Source organism: Schistocerca cancellata, chromosome 12, assembly GCF_023864275.1.
Source record: "Schistocerca cancellata isolate TAMUIC-IGC-003103 chromosome 12, iqSchCanc2.1, whole genome shotgun sequence".
Classification (NCBI taxonomy): domain Eukaryota; kingdom Metazoa; phylum Arthropoda; class Insecta; order Orthoptera; family Acrididae; genus Schistocerca; species Schistocerca cancellata.
In genome coordinates, this window is record NC_064637.1 from 157,020,266 (window position 1) to 157,036,737 (window position 16,472).

Consider the following 16,472-nt stretch of genomic DNA (forward strand, 5'->3'; position numbering starts at 1 on the left):
AACATGCTCAATGGGGGACAGATCCGGAGATCTTGCTGGCCAGGGTAGTTGACTTACACCTTCTAGAGCACGTTGGGTGGCACGGGATACATGCGGATGTGCATTTTCCTGCCGGTCTAGGAATGGTAGAACGATGGGTTCGATGACGGTTTGGATGTACCGTGCACTATTTAGTGTCCCCTCGACGATCACCAGTGGTGTACGGCCAGTGTAGGAGATCGCTCCCCACACCATGATGCCGGGTGTTGGCCCTGTGTGCCTCGGTCATATGCAGTCCTGATTGTGGCGCTCACCTGCACGGCGCCAAACACGCATACGACCATTATTGGCACCAAGGCAGAAGCGACTCTCATCGCTGAAGACGACACGTCTCCATTCGTCCCTCCATTCACGCCTGTCGCGACACCACTGGAGGCGGGCTGCACGATGTTGGGGCGTGAGCGGAAGACGGCCTAACGGTGTGCGGGACCGTAGCCCAGCTTCATGGAGATGGTTGCGAATGGTCCTCGCCGATACCCCAGGAGCAACAGTGTCCCTAATTTGCTGGGAAGTGGCGGTGCGGTCCCCTACGGCACTGCGTAGGATCCTACGGTCTTAGCGTGCATCCGTGCATCGCTGCGGTCCGGTCCCAGGTCGACGGGCACGTGCACCTTCCGCCGACCACTGGCGACAACATCGATGTACTGTGGAGACCTCACGCCCCACGTGTTGAGCAATTCGGCGGTACGTCCACCCGGCCTCCCGCATGCCCACTATACGCCCTCGCTCAAAGTCCGTCAACTGCACATACGGTTCACGTCCACGCTGTCACGGCATGCTACCAGTGTTAAAGACTGCGATGGAGCTCCGTATGCCACGGCAAACTGGCTGACACTGACGGCGGCGGTGCACAAATGCTGCGCAGCTAGCGCCATTCGACGGCGAACCCCGCGGTTCCTGGTGTGTCCGCTGTGCCGTGCGTGTGATCATTGCTTGTACAGCCCTCTCGCAGTGTCCGGAGCAAGTTTGGTGGGTCTGACTCACCGGTGTCAATGTGTTCTTTTTTCCATTTCCAGGAGTGTATTTTATCAAATTTAGAAGCGGCAAATTTTCTGGCTGAAACGTCGATATGAGCTGACTGTCAAGCTCCACAAACCACAGTAGCATGAGTCCGATACGGATGATTATCCTGCTGAATATGCCGTCACCACTGGGAAATATATAAATCATAAGGGGATGTACGTGGCCTGCAGTACAGAATGTGGTGGTTGGGGATTTGTCTGTCTACAGCTGATGTGGTGCCCTCAGTTACTACCACAGGTCCTGTGGAGGTCCAAGTGAATATCCCGCAAAGCGTAAGACTGCCTCCACCGTACTGCATTTGTGCATATCTTGAACAGCTGTTTGCCCAAATAATGACATATCCAATATGACAACTGACCTGGAATAAAAATGTATACAATTTTCTGACTAGGTAACGCGTCTACACAATCCACAATCCAACCTTGATGATCTCATCCCAGTCGTAACTCACGGTGTCATTGGGTCGACATCGGAACACACCAGTGTCGTCTGCTGTGAAGCTCCTCATTCGACAGTGTGCACTAAATGGTGATCTGTGGAATACTTGCGCCTGCACCAACATTGTCTTGTGTCATGTGCAACAGACTGCTGCCTGTCCTGTTGTACAGAACAGGCAAGTCCCCAACCACCACATTCTGTACTGTGTGTGGACGTCCAACATCTAGTCACCTACTTGTGGTTTCATTGTCTTCCAGTCATTTTCCATTGATGCTCATGGCAGCAGCATGTGAACAGTAGACCAGCTTCATCACTTCCAATATGCTAGTTCCCTGGTGCCAGGCCATAACACTCCAGCCTTTGTCAAAGTCACTTGGGTCACTCGATTTCCCCCATTTGTTGCTAGAATGATGTGGCCCTTGCACTGGATGGGGCAAATAAGAGTTCCAGGTCACAAAGAAACACAGCAGAGGAAAGGAAATACAGTATTAACCTGACTACAGCAGACGTTGAAAGTGACCACCGTTCATCTCTCAGCACTTTTGGGCCCCGGTCACCAAGTTGCTGAAGGTGAATTGAAGCTGTGTAGCTCTACGACCCTCTCTTTAATAATAAATATCCAAAAGTCAAGCAGATACAGTCTATGCTATGTTTCTATTGCAATAAACACAGTATTTAACACTCTGAGCAGTATCGATATGAGCAGAAGTTATACTAAACTGATACATAACCTGTCGTTTTTGTTGCTGCCTCCACTTTGTCGAATTCTTATCTGAAATTTGCCTGGTTCTGTATTTGCATGTAGAAACTATATAGATAAAAGATTCAGGACTATTTTCAATTCTATCATCGTTTACTTGTTCTCCACGTGACGTAAACAGCATCACCAAAAGGTGGACTGTCCGAAGCACGTCAAGACAAAACACTGAGACTGAGACAGAGGCAAAAAGACTGAGCCTGACATAAAAACTGTGACAAAATACTGAAGCAGCTCTGCTGTGTTTCTTTATATAGAGCTTTCACAATGAATTTCAAAACAACCCATTATTAATTTGGTACAATTTTGATGTTACAATTAAAATTTACAAAACATAAAGAAACTGATAATACAGCTGAATATGATATGAAATGCATAATCAAATGACATAATGTTTACGGTATCATCAGTGGTTTTAAATATGAAAATCAATCTGAACTTTAACTATAATAAAGTCTTTCGTATTATTTTGGTTTGGAATTAGTTACAGTATGAATTTTGTTACTAACATTTATTGACTGTACAGAACTTATGCTTTATCGGATTAGATATGTAAAACTCACAAATATAGCTTCAAATTCTGGAAATTGGAAAGTTCGGTGATGAAAACAATGGAAAGTTAATTGGAAATGTAATTACAAAGAATATTAATTACAAAGGAGGACATAAAAATAAATAACAAATGGAAATATATCACTTGGTAATAACTTTCAAGCTGTTTCACAAAAGTAATGAGATTTTCTGTTATCGTATTTTTAAATTACCATTTGATTTTTCATACCAAAACTTTTGCAGTCTCTAATTATTTACTGTTACAGAATGATCACTACAGTTTTACAAAATGATGACTAATTTCGCATAGACAGAGGCTCTGATTAATTGTGTCGGTCAGTTAACAATTAAGAATGTACTTCGTGATGGATCTGGAATGTTACATTTACTGATATAGACTTTAGACTATACGATAGCCACTTAACTATACAGACAGTATATGATATTGGACTAGTATTGTACTGTTGACTTGAAATTTTGAGAAGGTGTTCTATTATAGCTGGACTGTTGGAATTGTTGCAATCTCATCTGAAATATTATGTGCAGTTCTCGAAGACTACGAGGGTTGCTGCATTACACCTTAGGCATGAGGGCTCTCCACGTAAAGTAATCACATACTACTTCCGTTAATAGCTCTGTCAGATGTGGAGATCATGTAAATGTGCTCCGACGAACTGATGCGAATCGCGTGGTGAGCATAAACGTAATGTGCATGTCGGAGGATGTGGTCCGACTGCATCCCCTCGTCTAGGCCACTTTTATTTGCCCCACGCTGTATATTTTCGCACACTGCTACCAGACACCATTCAATCTCGCAGTAAGTGATGGTGATCATGTTGCAGCTGCCGCCCTAACTGTCCCGGAGGGTGTGCCAACGGCCGCTGCACGGGTCCCAATAAGTGCGTCTGCAACTCCGGCTACACTGTGGACCCCGCAGCCCGGCCGGCCGGCTCTCGCTGCGTCCCCCACTGTGCCGGAGGCTGCGTGGGCGGAGTCTGCTCTGCACCCGGTGTCTGCACCTGCCTCTCTGGGTGAGTCACCGACCAGAATGCCGTTCACTTGCTTCCGTAAAGGTCTCGGGGCATTTGTGACAGAAGAGGATAATGTGACTGCAACAAACTTGTGCCTTGTTTTTCATCGAGCACTGTAACATTAACGCTTGATTGTAAAATGTATCTGCACATACAGCTATTATTTGCGAGCCACTGTGAAGTGTATAGTGGAGGGTACTTTCTGTTTTAGCACATGTGGGTTACTTCCTTTTTTATTCACATGTGGAAAGCTGGAAAAATGTCTGCTTAGCTGCCACTGTGTGCACCATAACCAGCCTGATCTCTTCTCTGGTGACATTGTCAGACAGACACAAGGGGTTGCAGTATTTTCCTTGGCTCTTCATTTAACTCATTCTTTAAACTTTCTAGTGGGCTTTTGCAGGTTTATTGATGCCTATCTTCAAGGATGTACTAATTCAAGTTTATCAGTATTTCAGTGATGCTCTCCAGAGGATCAAACAAATCAGTCAATATTACTTTTTATAACATTCCCTGTTAGTCCTGTTTGGATGGGTCACACACTCTTTGGCAATAATCTGAGATGCACAAGTGATTTGTTAATAGTCTTCTTTGTAGAGTGATGGCATTTTTCCAGTACACCCTATCTGTGAACCAAAGATTGCAATGTGCTTTATGTACAATTTAGCCGTTGTAAACATTCTATTTCATATCACAACAAATTCTTACACCCCGGTATTTGTGTGTTAACCAAATCCAGTTGTGACTTGTTGATACTGTCATCATCTTATGAATTGAATTGCACAGTTTTACATTTCTGAACATTTGAAACGAGTTGCTAATCTCAGCATCACTTCCATATATTATTGAGATCTGACTGAATATTGCTGCAGCTTTTTTTAGCCAGTACTTTATTGTAAATAACTGCATCACCTGAGAGGAGTGCACATGGTCAATAATGTACAGCACAAACAGCGAGGGTCCCGACACACTTCCCTGTGTCACACAGGGAGTTATTTCTACATCTGTCGATGGTTCTCCGTGTGGGATAACGTACTGCACTGGTATTTCTACCTGGATTTGTTCTGCATTGTTGTGACAATAGAATATGCAGATGGTCTAAGTGACCCTGAATTAACTAAACAATTGTGTTCTAGGTACGAGAAAGACGCAAAGAACAAGACGGGCCGCGTGTGTGTTCCACGCTGCTCGACACCTTGCGGGCGGGGTGCCAAGTGCACCGCCCCCGACACGTGCGACTGCTTGCCCGGCTACATCAGGGAGACCGCACCATCCGGTGTCAAGGTAAGCTGTCCACTCTGCGAGTTCTGCTCTACTGATAAACTCGTAGGACTAGAGAGAGCCAAAGTGTCTCGAGAAATGGAAATTGTAAAATACCAAAGAAATTATCTGTACCTCTTAATTCTCATAGGTTTAAGTCCTCACCAACCTCCTTGCTATGATCATCAGGTATTTAAACAGTCAATAATGATCATTTAACAAATGCTATTAATTTACATGTATTGTTTCTACACACACACTGATTAGCTTTCTTGCAGACTATTAGTACAAATTTAGTAACATAAGTCAGTAAACTACATAGCCTCTGAGTAGTCTCACAAAATTTCACCAGTGACAAATACTGACGTCGCAACAGTTTCTTACTGACTGACAGACAGACTAATAACATAACTTTACTGACACAGACCAACATAATGTTTCAACAGATTGAATGCTCACCTCTGACTGACTTTGACTTAGTGTGCAGCACACATACACTCAGGTGACAAAAGTTATAGAAAACTTCCTAATATTGTTTTGGACCTCCTTTTGCCCAGCACAGCGTAGCAACTCAAGGTAGCACGGACTCGACGAGGTCGTCTAAGTCTCCTGCTGAAATACTGAACCATGATCCCTCTAAAGTGATCTACGATCAACAAACTGCAGGATTTGATACACAAAATGGCCTCTCAGTTATGCCCCCTAAATTTTTGGTGGGATTTATGTGGAGTGACCTGGGTGACCAAATAATTCACTTGAATTGTCCAGAATGTTCTTCATACCAATTACGAACAGTTGTGGCCCAGTGGCATGGTGCATTATCATCCATAAAAATTCCATTCTTGTTTGTGCACATTGTAATTTTTCCTCCTATCTATGTAATTATGTAGTTGTATGAATATAATAGAGGGAAACATTCCACGTGGGAAAAATATATCTAAAAACAAAGATGATGAGACTTAACCAAGCAAAAGCGCTGGCAGGTCGATAGACACACAAACAAACACAAACATACACACAAAATTCAAGCTTTCACAACAAACAGTTGCTTCATCAGGAAAGAGGGAAGGAGAGGGAAAGACGAAAGGATGTGGGTTTTAAGGGAGAGGGTAAGGAGTCATTCCAATCCCGGGAGCGGAAAGACTTACCTTAGGGGGGAAAAAAGGACAGGTATACACTCGCTCGCGCGCGCGCGCGCGCGCGCGCGCACACACATATCCATCCGCACATACACAGACACAAGCAGACATTTGTAATGGTGCACAGTCACTGTTCTTGTAAAAGAGCTTTACCAGCAGCACGCAGTCCTTCACGCGTCAGTCATGTCAGATGTTTCAGTCACAAATCGAGGAACAGCTCTGTACCGCACACCTGTCTGTGTGCGTATTCTGACACTTACAGCACCATCCAAATTTTGACATCATTGTTAGCAGTGGTTCTCTTTCTACAGCATTATGAAACTGGAACTTTAAATATGGAAACCCAGTACATGGTGGTAACTTTGTTGACTATTCATAAATAGCATCTTTCATGTCCTGTTGTGTTAGAAACAGTTTCTATCAGTGTGTTCATTCAAAATGACTAAAAGAAAAAAGAAAAAAGCTCCCTTGGCGTGTACTAAGAGGGAATAATGGCTAAAATAATTCAGAATTTCAGTGGTAACAAAGAGCGGGCTCACTTGCATGTAGTGGTGACGCAGTGTATGTTCGTGCAAGAAGTTTTTAATGGTACTATGGAATCTCCCAAATGTCTCAAGAGGGTTTGTCAGCATACATTGATTGAGCTGGATTGATTATCAGAATCCTTAATCAATCTGAAAAGAATGTTCCTATAATTTTTTTGTTGGCTGTTGTGTTCGAATAGGACATAGAATTGCTGCCGCTACACATAACTCCTTTTACATTCCGTTGAACAACGCGCTATCCGGGCCTCAGATAACATCTGCATGGTCTTCAGAATATTTTATCAACTAAATGTGATAAGTTATGTGCTGATCAGTAATAATTTTCAGCACTCACCGAGTGCAGATATTTTGGAAATTAAATTAGGCAGTCTTCGTTTCATAAAGAAAAAAATGACCAGTTTAGAAATGTATGGAGTTCATCCAGTCTGATGACGATCTTCACAAATCATGAATTTAAGTTTATTGTTAATTAGCAGTCTGCTATTGTTCACAACTTTTCCACTTCATCATATGAAGAGTGGGAGTGAAAAATGTTCTAAGTGCCGTACAACCACAACTGGATAAAACACAATTTTTGTGTCATATGCATCTTGCCTTTATTCTACGCAAGGAATTTCCAGTAGGGTGGAATACTCTTTGTCAGAAACATTGCAAGATAGGTTTTCTTAAAGGTTGAAAATTGCACTTACCAACTCCTTTTGAAGTAGTCCCTTGGGCTATTTATTCACAGTCGCCAATGTTCCTGGAGGTCTTGGAAGCAAGCAGGTACTGGTAAGCTCACTTGTCACAGCCTGTTGGATATCTGAGATATCTTGATGGAGCTTTTCTTTCAGTCACCTTCCTGCTTGCGGAAACAAGAAAAAATCGCAAGGAGAGATATCGGGCGAATATGGTGTATGTGGTATGGCAAGAACAGAATGTTGATAACAGATTATGCAGTATGGGGTCTTGCACTGCCACACAGTAAGAACCAGTCCTGGGAATGCCACACATCAGGGCGACAACACCGAATTGCTTGTTGTAAATGTTTCAAGACTTCGATGTAAATAGTTCGGTTCACTGTTTCATCTGGAGGAACATACTCACGGTGAACTAATCCTTTAGTATCAAAGAATGGAAACGACATTGTCTTTGTTCTCAAAGGATGTCATTTGACTCCTTTTTTAGGCTGGTGATCCAGGACCCCACCATTCAGCACTTTGACATTTCATGTGAGGGCCGTACTGGTAGCAACAACTTTCATTCCCAGGAATAATCTTTGACAGAAATGTGGGATCACATCTGGCTCCATCCAGTAGTTCAGCATAAATCCTTCAGCTTTCCTCTTTCTGTTTGTCTGTTACTGTGTGAGGGACAAGTTTTGCATTAAGTTTTCATTCCCCTAAATCCTCATGTAAAATTTTATGACACACATCACAACTCAAATTAAGTTCTTCTGATATCACATGTACAGTTAAATGATGTTCTTCTTGCAATAACTGCCATACACACTCCTCGTTTGCATAGATGGGCGACCAGCTCTGGGATCGTCTTCCACTGAACTGATTTCACAAAATCTTTTGTGCCATTTGAGAATATGGCTTCTTGAAAGCAGGGCGCTGATGACCTCGATGTTGAGCACCCATAAGCCCCAACACACACACTCTTGAAAGCACCTCACCTGCGTGTGCTTGCTTAATAATTGTCCACGTTTCACTAGCAGTATTCCCGAGCTTAGCGCAGACATTATGTTCGGTCTTTACTCACGATTAGCATCCATTGTGTTGCTGTAACTAATGTGTGTTTGTGTGGAAACGTGGACAAGGTCATTTCAGAGATGCACAAATACCAGGTAACATTAAAAATAACATTTGTTCCATTTTAGTATTGCAAACTCAGAAATAAAAAACCTGTCCTGAAACTTTTCTGACAGAGTAGTATGTACATGTTTTTGTTGATACTATTTGTATGTACAAAAATGTTTATATATTTCAGGATACTGTAAATGCCTTGCAATAAAATTAAGGTGAAACACCTATGGCACAAAAATTGTGTTTTATTCAGTTGTTATTAGATAGTGCCAAAGTAATAATTATTGACACACCATAATATAAAAGCAACTGAGGATGACAAGACTACAGAACTTGAAGCTCTAAATACCATCCATCTTTTTCAGACGTGTTTTCAGTACTATTATGTTCTCGGTAAACTGTTGCATGTCCCTAGACATGTTTAAAGTGTCAAATCATGAAGAAAACCTTCCATTACTAGAAGGTGCATGGCCCTTAGGTCAAGTAGCACTTCCCTCAGGAATGAAAGGTGTGAACCCATTCCATCTAATGCCTATCCATACAACTAATTGCTTTGACTATAAAGATGATGAGGAAACATTGTTGTCAATGCAGATGTGTAAGATCTCCAAATACAGTATGAGCAAAGTGTCTCTCTCATCCATCTCAAATAGTTTTTAAAAATTCTTACTCAGAAACAGAAGAATGTTAAAAGATCCGTGTATTTAAAAGAGGAATGACCATTGCAGATGTGTGCCATGCTGTACTCTGGCTGAAATATCGGCCACGTATATCAGCTGCAAAAGAGCAAGACCTGTTGACAATGTTGCCATTTCTTTCTTTATAGTGTGGGGAGTTTCACAGTAAACACTGAAACATCTGATTCTGAGAACAGACTTGCATAAGAAAGAGAAGTCAATACTGAGGAATTTTTTCCATGGATTTTATTTTGTTGTAGTCTATGTAAAAGAAATGAGAAACAGTTTTTGTTGACTACAGTTCTGCTACTTAAAATATTACTGCTGTATTTCTTTACTTGTATTATCACAAATAAAATTCAGTGTCTCACTACTAATGACACTTGGAACAAAAACTTTCACATTGGCACTTAAAACAAGTCAGTTTCCTGGCATGGCACTTAGAATGTTCTTAATAAAGTATTATTTATTTTCTGTTCTGCCTTGTTGTTTTTTACAATGATGAACTGGCTGCTTAATTCTGTAGTATTAGAATACCTTCTCAATATTGTGGATACAAATAAGTTATGTTAAAAAGAGGTACATCAGTTTTTTGATTCTACTGACAAAACTGAGATATTCCCTGGACCATGTTGGGACATTATTATTGCAAAAGCACTGACCTGCAGTGATGCTTGTTCGCTGTACTAGACACTCCTTATGTGCAACAGTGTGTGTTTTGCCACAACAAATGTCTTCCACAACTATGACTTAACATCCTAACATGCCATATATAGTCAGAATAAATAGTTCAGTTCATTTTGTTGAGGGTCAGGTCGGTTTTATCGAAGGTTGGGTCCGCTGTGTCGAGGATCAGGATAAAGTTTGGCTATACTGTACATTAGATTTTGTTGGTTGGGCTTTGGTTTAGATGGCTCATTGAGGTGTAGAAGTAAGATATTTTCTTTCAAACCATACTTGTTGCTGTAGGACTAAGGTATGTGCAATAATTAACCTGAATTGGTCGTCCTTACATTTCAGGGTAGGAACGCCACAGTGCTGTGCCGCCCAGACTGCCCCAAGGGCTGTGGCCCAGGAGCAGTCTGCTCATCCCCCGGCCGCTGCACCTGCCTGCCGGGCTACGCGGAGTCGTCTCCCAAGTCGAACGTCTGTGTCCCTGTCTGCACGCACGGTTGCGTCATGGGTGACTGCACTGGTCCTGATGTCTGCACGTGTAAACTGGGGTATGTACACACAACTTACCAGGTGGCTCCACTGTGACATACATTTTGTGTGCTAGTTACTTGCTCACATATTTGTCCCGGTAGTGCCAGAGGTTAGGTTCAGGAATGAACGTAAGTCGTGTAGTGACTCGACACCTTCTGCTGGTGACTTGCGTGCATATACCTATATATGCATGGAGCAGTGCTGACTGGCTGATTGTGTGTGTGTCTTTCCAGTGTGCCATTCACATCAGCATACTGTGTCTTATTACGTGGGGATTCACAGGGGTCTGTTTTCCATTGCAGTTGAGTCCTTCATGAATAAAGCTGCATTTGGGTTACTTTGGACCAGTCTTGTCTACTGAGTAGTTGTGACAGTCAGTGGTAAAAACACTGATACAGGGAAAATAAGCAATGCAAGGCAAAGCATATAGTGTAAGCATACTTGCTCAGTCAAGAGGGGCATGGAATCTTTTCTTGCTAATTCAAGCCGGCCGGAGTGGCCGTGCGGTTCTGGGCGCTACAGTCTGGAGCCGAGCGACCGCTACGGTCGCAGGTTCGAATCCTGCTTCGGGCATGGATGTGTGTGATGTCCTTAGGTTAGTTAGGTTTAATTAGGTTTAATTAGTTCTAAGTTCTAGGCGACTCAGAAGTTAAGTCGCATAGTGCTCAGAGCCATTTGAACCATTTTTTTGCTAATTCAAAATACACTTTAAACAAAACTGAACCCATTCAGTCATTTACTTCAGCATTTGCAGGAGACACTAAACTATTGCATAATCTTTGTGGTCCCTTGAGGAGCTTCCAAGATGTCCGTCCTCAGCCATCCCACTCCACCAAGTGTGTCTCCACCCTCTCCACATCAAACTTGGGCCATGTATTTGATAACACTTCACATGTTTACATCATCATTCCCAAACGTCAGCATGGCATAATAGATTATGAAAAGTTTTATTCTAGTTTTAATGCTCAGAAAAAAATTAAAATTTTCTACTGCACTATTTTTTTCTCCCATTCCCACCAAAGTCATCCAGCCACTACTTAGCGGGATCTTTTAAATTTATACGGACAGGAAGGCCATCTATGAAGAATGTTGTAGAACCTTTGTGTCATGCACTGACTGCGTTTCTCTCATCTTCAAATTCTGTGGCACTTATGTCATACTTTTCATTCTGTTGCTCTGCTTAAGATGAGTACAAAATTGGCCTCCTGCACTACTTCTTGCAATATGGCATCTTGCACATTTCCATTATCTTAGTGAACAAATCTATTTTTGTTGTTATGCATATAATGGTTACATCAACTGATTCAAGTAATTGATCTTTTGTCTGGATGCATTAGAATGGTTATTCCCTTCACTTTACCATGGAATTTAATGACAATAGAATGAAAGTATTTGTGATGATAAACCAACATTTATTCTGGAGAATAATTCACCTTCTTCTTAGAAAAATTTTATCCCAAAATGTACTCTTACATCCTTGCTCATATTTGTATTTAATGGAATTGAAAGGAGTCGCTGGGGGAAAGGGGAGGGGGGGGGGGGGGGGGGGATTGGTTAAAGATAGCGCAGTAGGGTACCCAGGAGAAGGAAATTGACGGAGATCCGAAATGTGAAATGATTTGGGTGAAGGTCGCGGTTAAAACAGGCTCAGACATGGTAATTGGATGTCTCTATAGGCCCCCTGGCTCAGCAGCTGTTGTGGCTGAGCACCTGAAGGATAATTTGGAAAATATTTCGAGTAGATTTCCCCACCATGTTATAGTTCTGGGTGGAGATTTTAATTTGCCGGATATAGACTGGGAGACTCAGACGTTCATAACGGGTGGCAGGGACAAAGAATCCAGTGAAATTTTTTTAAGTGCTTTATCTGAAAACTACCTTGAGCAGTTAAACAGAGAACCGACTCGTGGCGATAACATATTAGACCTTCTGGTGACAAACAGACCCGAACTATTTGAAAAAGTTAACGCAGAACAGGGAATCAGCGATCATAAAGCGGTTACGGCATCGATGATTTCAGCCGTAAATAGGAATATTAAAAAGGGTAGGAAGATTTTTCTGTTTAGAAAAAGTGACAAAAAGCAGATTTCAGAGTACCTGTTGGCTCAACACAAAAGTTTTGTCTCAAGTACTGATAGTGTTGAGGATCAGTGGACAAAGTTCAAAACCATCGTACAATATGCGTTAGATGAGTATGTGCCAAGCAAGATCGTAAGAGATGGAAAAGAGCCACCGTGGTTCAACAACCGAGTTAGAAAACTGCTGCGGAAGCAAAGGGAACTTCACAGCAAACATAAACATAGCCAAAGCCTTGCAGACAAACAAAAATTACGCGAAGCGAAATGTAGTGTAAAGAGAGCTATGCGAGAGGCATTCAATGAATTCGAAAGTAAAGTTCTATGTACTGACTTGGCAGAAAATCCTAAGAAATTTTGGTCTTATGTCAAAGCGGTAGGTGGATCAAAACAAAATGTCCAGACACTCTGTGACCAAAATGGTACTGAAACAGAGGATGACAGACTAAAGGCCGAAATACTAAATGTCTTTTTCCAAAGTTGTTTCACAGAGGAAGATTGCACTGTAGTTCCTTCTCTAGATTGTCGCACAGATGACAAAATGGTAGATATCGAAATAGACAACAGAGGGATAGAGAAACAATTAAAATCGCTCAAAATAGGAAAGGCCTCTGGACCTGATGGGATACCAGTTCAATTTTACACAGAGTACGCGAAGGAACTTGCCCCCCTTCTTGCAGCGGTGTACCGTAGGTCTCTAGAAGAGCGTAGCGTTCCAAAAGATTGGAAAAGGGCACAGGTCATCCCCGTTTTCAAGAAGGGACGTCGAACAGATGTGCAGAACTATAGACCTATATCTCTAACGTCGATCAGTTGTAGAATTTTGGAACACGTATTATGTTTGAGTATAATGACTGTTCTGGAGACTAGAAATCTACTCTGTAGGAATCAGCATGGGTTTCGAAAAAGACGGTCATGTGAAACCCAGCTCGCGCTATTCGTCCACGAGACTCGGAGGGCCATAGACACGGGTTCACAGGTAGATGCCGTGTTTCTTGACTTCCGCAAGGCGTTCGATACAGTTCCCCACAGTCGTTTAATGAACAAAATAAGAGCATATGGACTATCAGACCAATTGTGTGATTGGATTGAGGAGTTCCTAGATAACAGGACGCAGCATGTTATTCTCAATGGAGAGAAGTCTTCCGAAGTAAGAGTAATTTCAGGTGTGCCGCAGGGGAGTGTCATAGGACCGTTGCTATTCACAATATACATAAATGACCTGGTGGATGACATCGGAAGTTCACTGAGGCTTTTTGCAGATGATGCTGTGGTGTATCGAGAGGTTGTAACAATGGAAAATTGTACTGAAATGCAGGAGGATCTGCAGCGAATTGACGCATGGTGCAGGGAATGGCAACTGAATCTCAATGTAGACAAGTGTAATGTGCTGCGAATACACAGAAAGATAGATCCTTTATCATTTAGCTACAAAATAGCAGGTCAGCAACTGGAAGCAGTTAATTCCATAAATTATCTGGGAGTACGCATTAGGAGTGATTTAAAATGGAATGATCATATAATGTTGATTGTCGGTAAAGCAGATGCCAGACTGAGATTCATTGGAAGAATCCTAAGGAAATGCAATCCGAAAACAAAGGAAGTAGGTTACAGTACGCTTGTTCGCCCACTGCTTGAATACTGCTCAGCAGTGTGGGATCCGTACCAGATAGGGTTGATACAAGACATAGAGAAGATCCAACGGAGAGCAGCGCGCTTCGTTACAGGATCATTTAGTAATCGCGAAAGCGTTACGGAGATGATAGATAAACTCCAGTGGAAGACTCTGCAGGAGAGACGCTCAGTAGCTCGGTACGGGCTTTTGTCAAAGTTTCGAGAACATACCTTCACCGAAGAGTCAAGCAGTATATTGCTCCCTCCTACGTATATCTCGCGAAGAGACCATGAGGATAAAATCAGAGAGATTAGAGCCCACACAGAGGCATACCGACAATCCTTCTTTCCACGAACAATACGAGACTGGAATAGAAGGGAGAACCGATAGAGGTACTGAAGGTACCCTCCGCCACACACCGTCAGGTGGATTGCGGAGTATGGATGTAGATGTAGATGTAGATGTAGATGTAGAGAAGAGCTGGAGGAGGGGAGGGTTTTATAGAAGCTAAGCACAATATCTACAAACTAAAACTCAAAGCTATTGAAATTGAAACTGTTTATTAATCACCAAACATATTAAGCTGACTACTTTGTACTAGGTACCTACCACCTACAATGAGAGAACAAAGTTTATATCTCAAGCCCCATAGCCATTCTTTGGCAACACATACCAGCTTTGGCTCTATATATCATTGTATTTAGAGGAGCTATCTTCTGGACAAGGTGGTGAAAACTCTCTGGATTCAGCAATGAAACAGTGAGCATTGGTTTGTGGTTTATAGAGTGGCTGAGCTGACCATCTGATTTTCGTTTAACCGAAACATCTAAAACTGGCAGCCTTCCAGATCTGACAGAGCCTAGGAGAATCTCCCCCGTAGTATGAAACTACACCAGCCAGTCTGCACCTGTGGCGTGGTGTAAGTTTCTAGCAGCTTTTCACCTGGATGACAGTATATCTGGACACTATCATCTACTCGGTGTAATACGAAATGTTAATTGCCCGACCAGGAAACGCTGTAGTCTGTAACGCTACAACTGGTCACATCCAGCATCAATACAGATACAAAACAGGTCAAAAATAGGTGTTAAAAGTCGTAAGTGATGTCATCGGGTCAACTCGGTAACATTTAGGCATCTAAAGCAGTCGAGCCCCACGTTTGCCAGTGTGTGCCAAACGGTGTTGTCTGCAGCAGTGTTGTACGCTGTTGTCATATCTGCTACAGACTGCTGCAGATCCTGCTTTATGGAGCATAACATTCTATGATGAGGAAAAAACATCGAGAACTTTGACACACACTCACAGTTTCACATTGCTTCAACCATTTTCCAGAGATGCTCACAACAGTCCTGTATGGGCATCTGACCAGGTTCAGTGTTCCAGAGATACTCGTTCCCAGGCATCAGGGCATAATAATCTGCCCTTTGTTAAAGTCGCTTAAGCCAGTGTGTGATGAAGCAAGTAGAGATTTTTAAGGAATATAACACCAAATATAATTTTGTGCTTAGTTTTATGTATGTTATTGATTTTTATAATTTATTTTGACTATTCCTAGTTAGTATCTTTCATTATAGGGTGAAATCAGTAATTGTTTTGTAACTTAAAGTCTATTGTTGACGTATAAACAAATATAAATTCTGTACTAATTATAAACATTTGCAAGATGAAACGCTAGTGATCTTAAAGTATTTATTTGGCTCTATTCGAAAGCATGTTAGCAAAGCCAGCCATTAATTAATTCCAGAGTAATTTACAGTTTTGTCAAAAGTGTTGTTTGTGTAATAATATTTGTTAATTTCACGATTTAAACAAATAATTCGGCCTAAACCTTGCAACAGAAGAAACTGTCAAAAAGATTTAATTTTTCTATGTATTCATATAATTTAATGAGTTAAGTTTTAATTGTAATTTCTTTAAAGTTAACTTTGAACAATGTGTAGTTCCAGCATCCATTATTGTGATGATATATAAGGGCCCAATTTTTGGTCACAAGACAGTCCACGGCCGAGTTTCAGACGAGAAACCTGTGTCTGGTAGAACGATGACAGTGCATCAGTTTAAGAGTGTAATAAATGTGAAACAATTCGGCCTTGTGTTAAAACAGTGGCAGTGTCTGCTCCATACATACTTTTCTATTCTTCAAGAACTGTGAACTTTGTGGTTAGGCTTTTACTGCTCGTAGATGTTCAACAGGAAACTATTGTAGCAGTATGTAGAAGTTCACCTGCTAACAATTAATGAGACTTACGGGAAGTTAAAGAATAGTACACTGGCTATATAAATGTGTATTATTGGAGAGTTGTGAAAAGTGAAAGTAAAAGACTG

General features: G+C 41.9%; 1 protein-coding gene across 1 annotated transcript in view; it reads left to right on the plus strand.

The window, feature by feature from the left end:
* Positions 1-16,472, plus strand: part of LOC126109849 (epidermal growth factor-like protein) — a 137,017-nt gene that overhangs the window by 118,644 nt on the left and 1,901 nt on the right. The window contains exons 7-9 of the mRNA XM_049914915.1: positions 3,652-3,840; positions 4,977-5,124; positions 10,272-10,474. Coding sequence (XP_049770872.1) covers positions 3,652-3,840; positions 4,977-5,124; positions 10,272-10,474 — 540 coding nt within the window. The remainder of the gene's footprint in view (positions 1-3,651; positions 3,841-4,976; positions 5,125-10,271; positions 10,475-16,472) is intronic.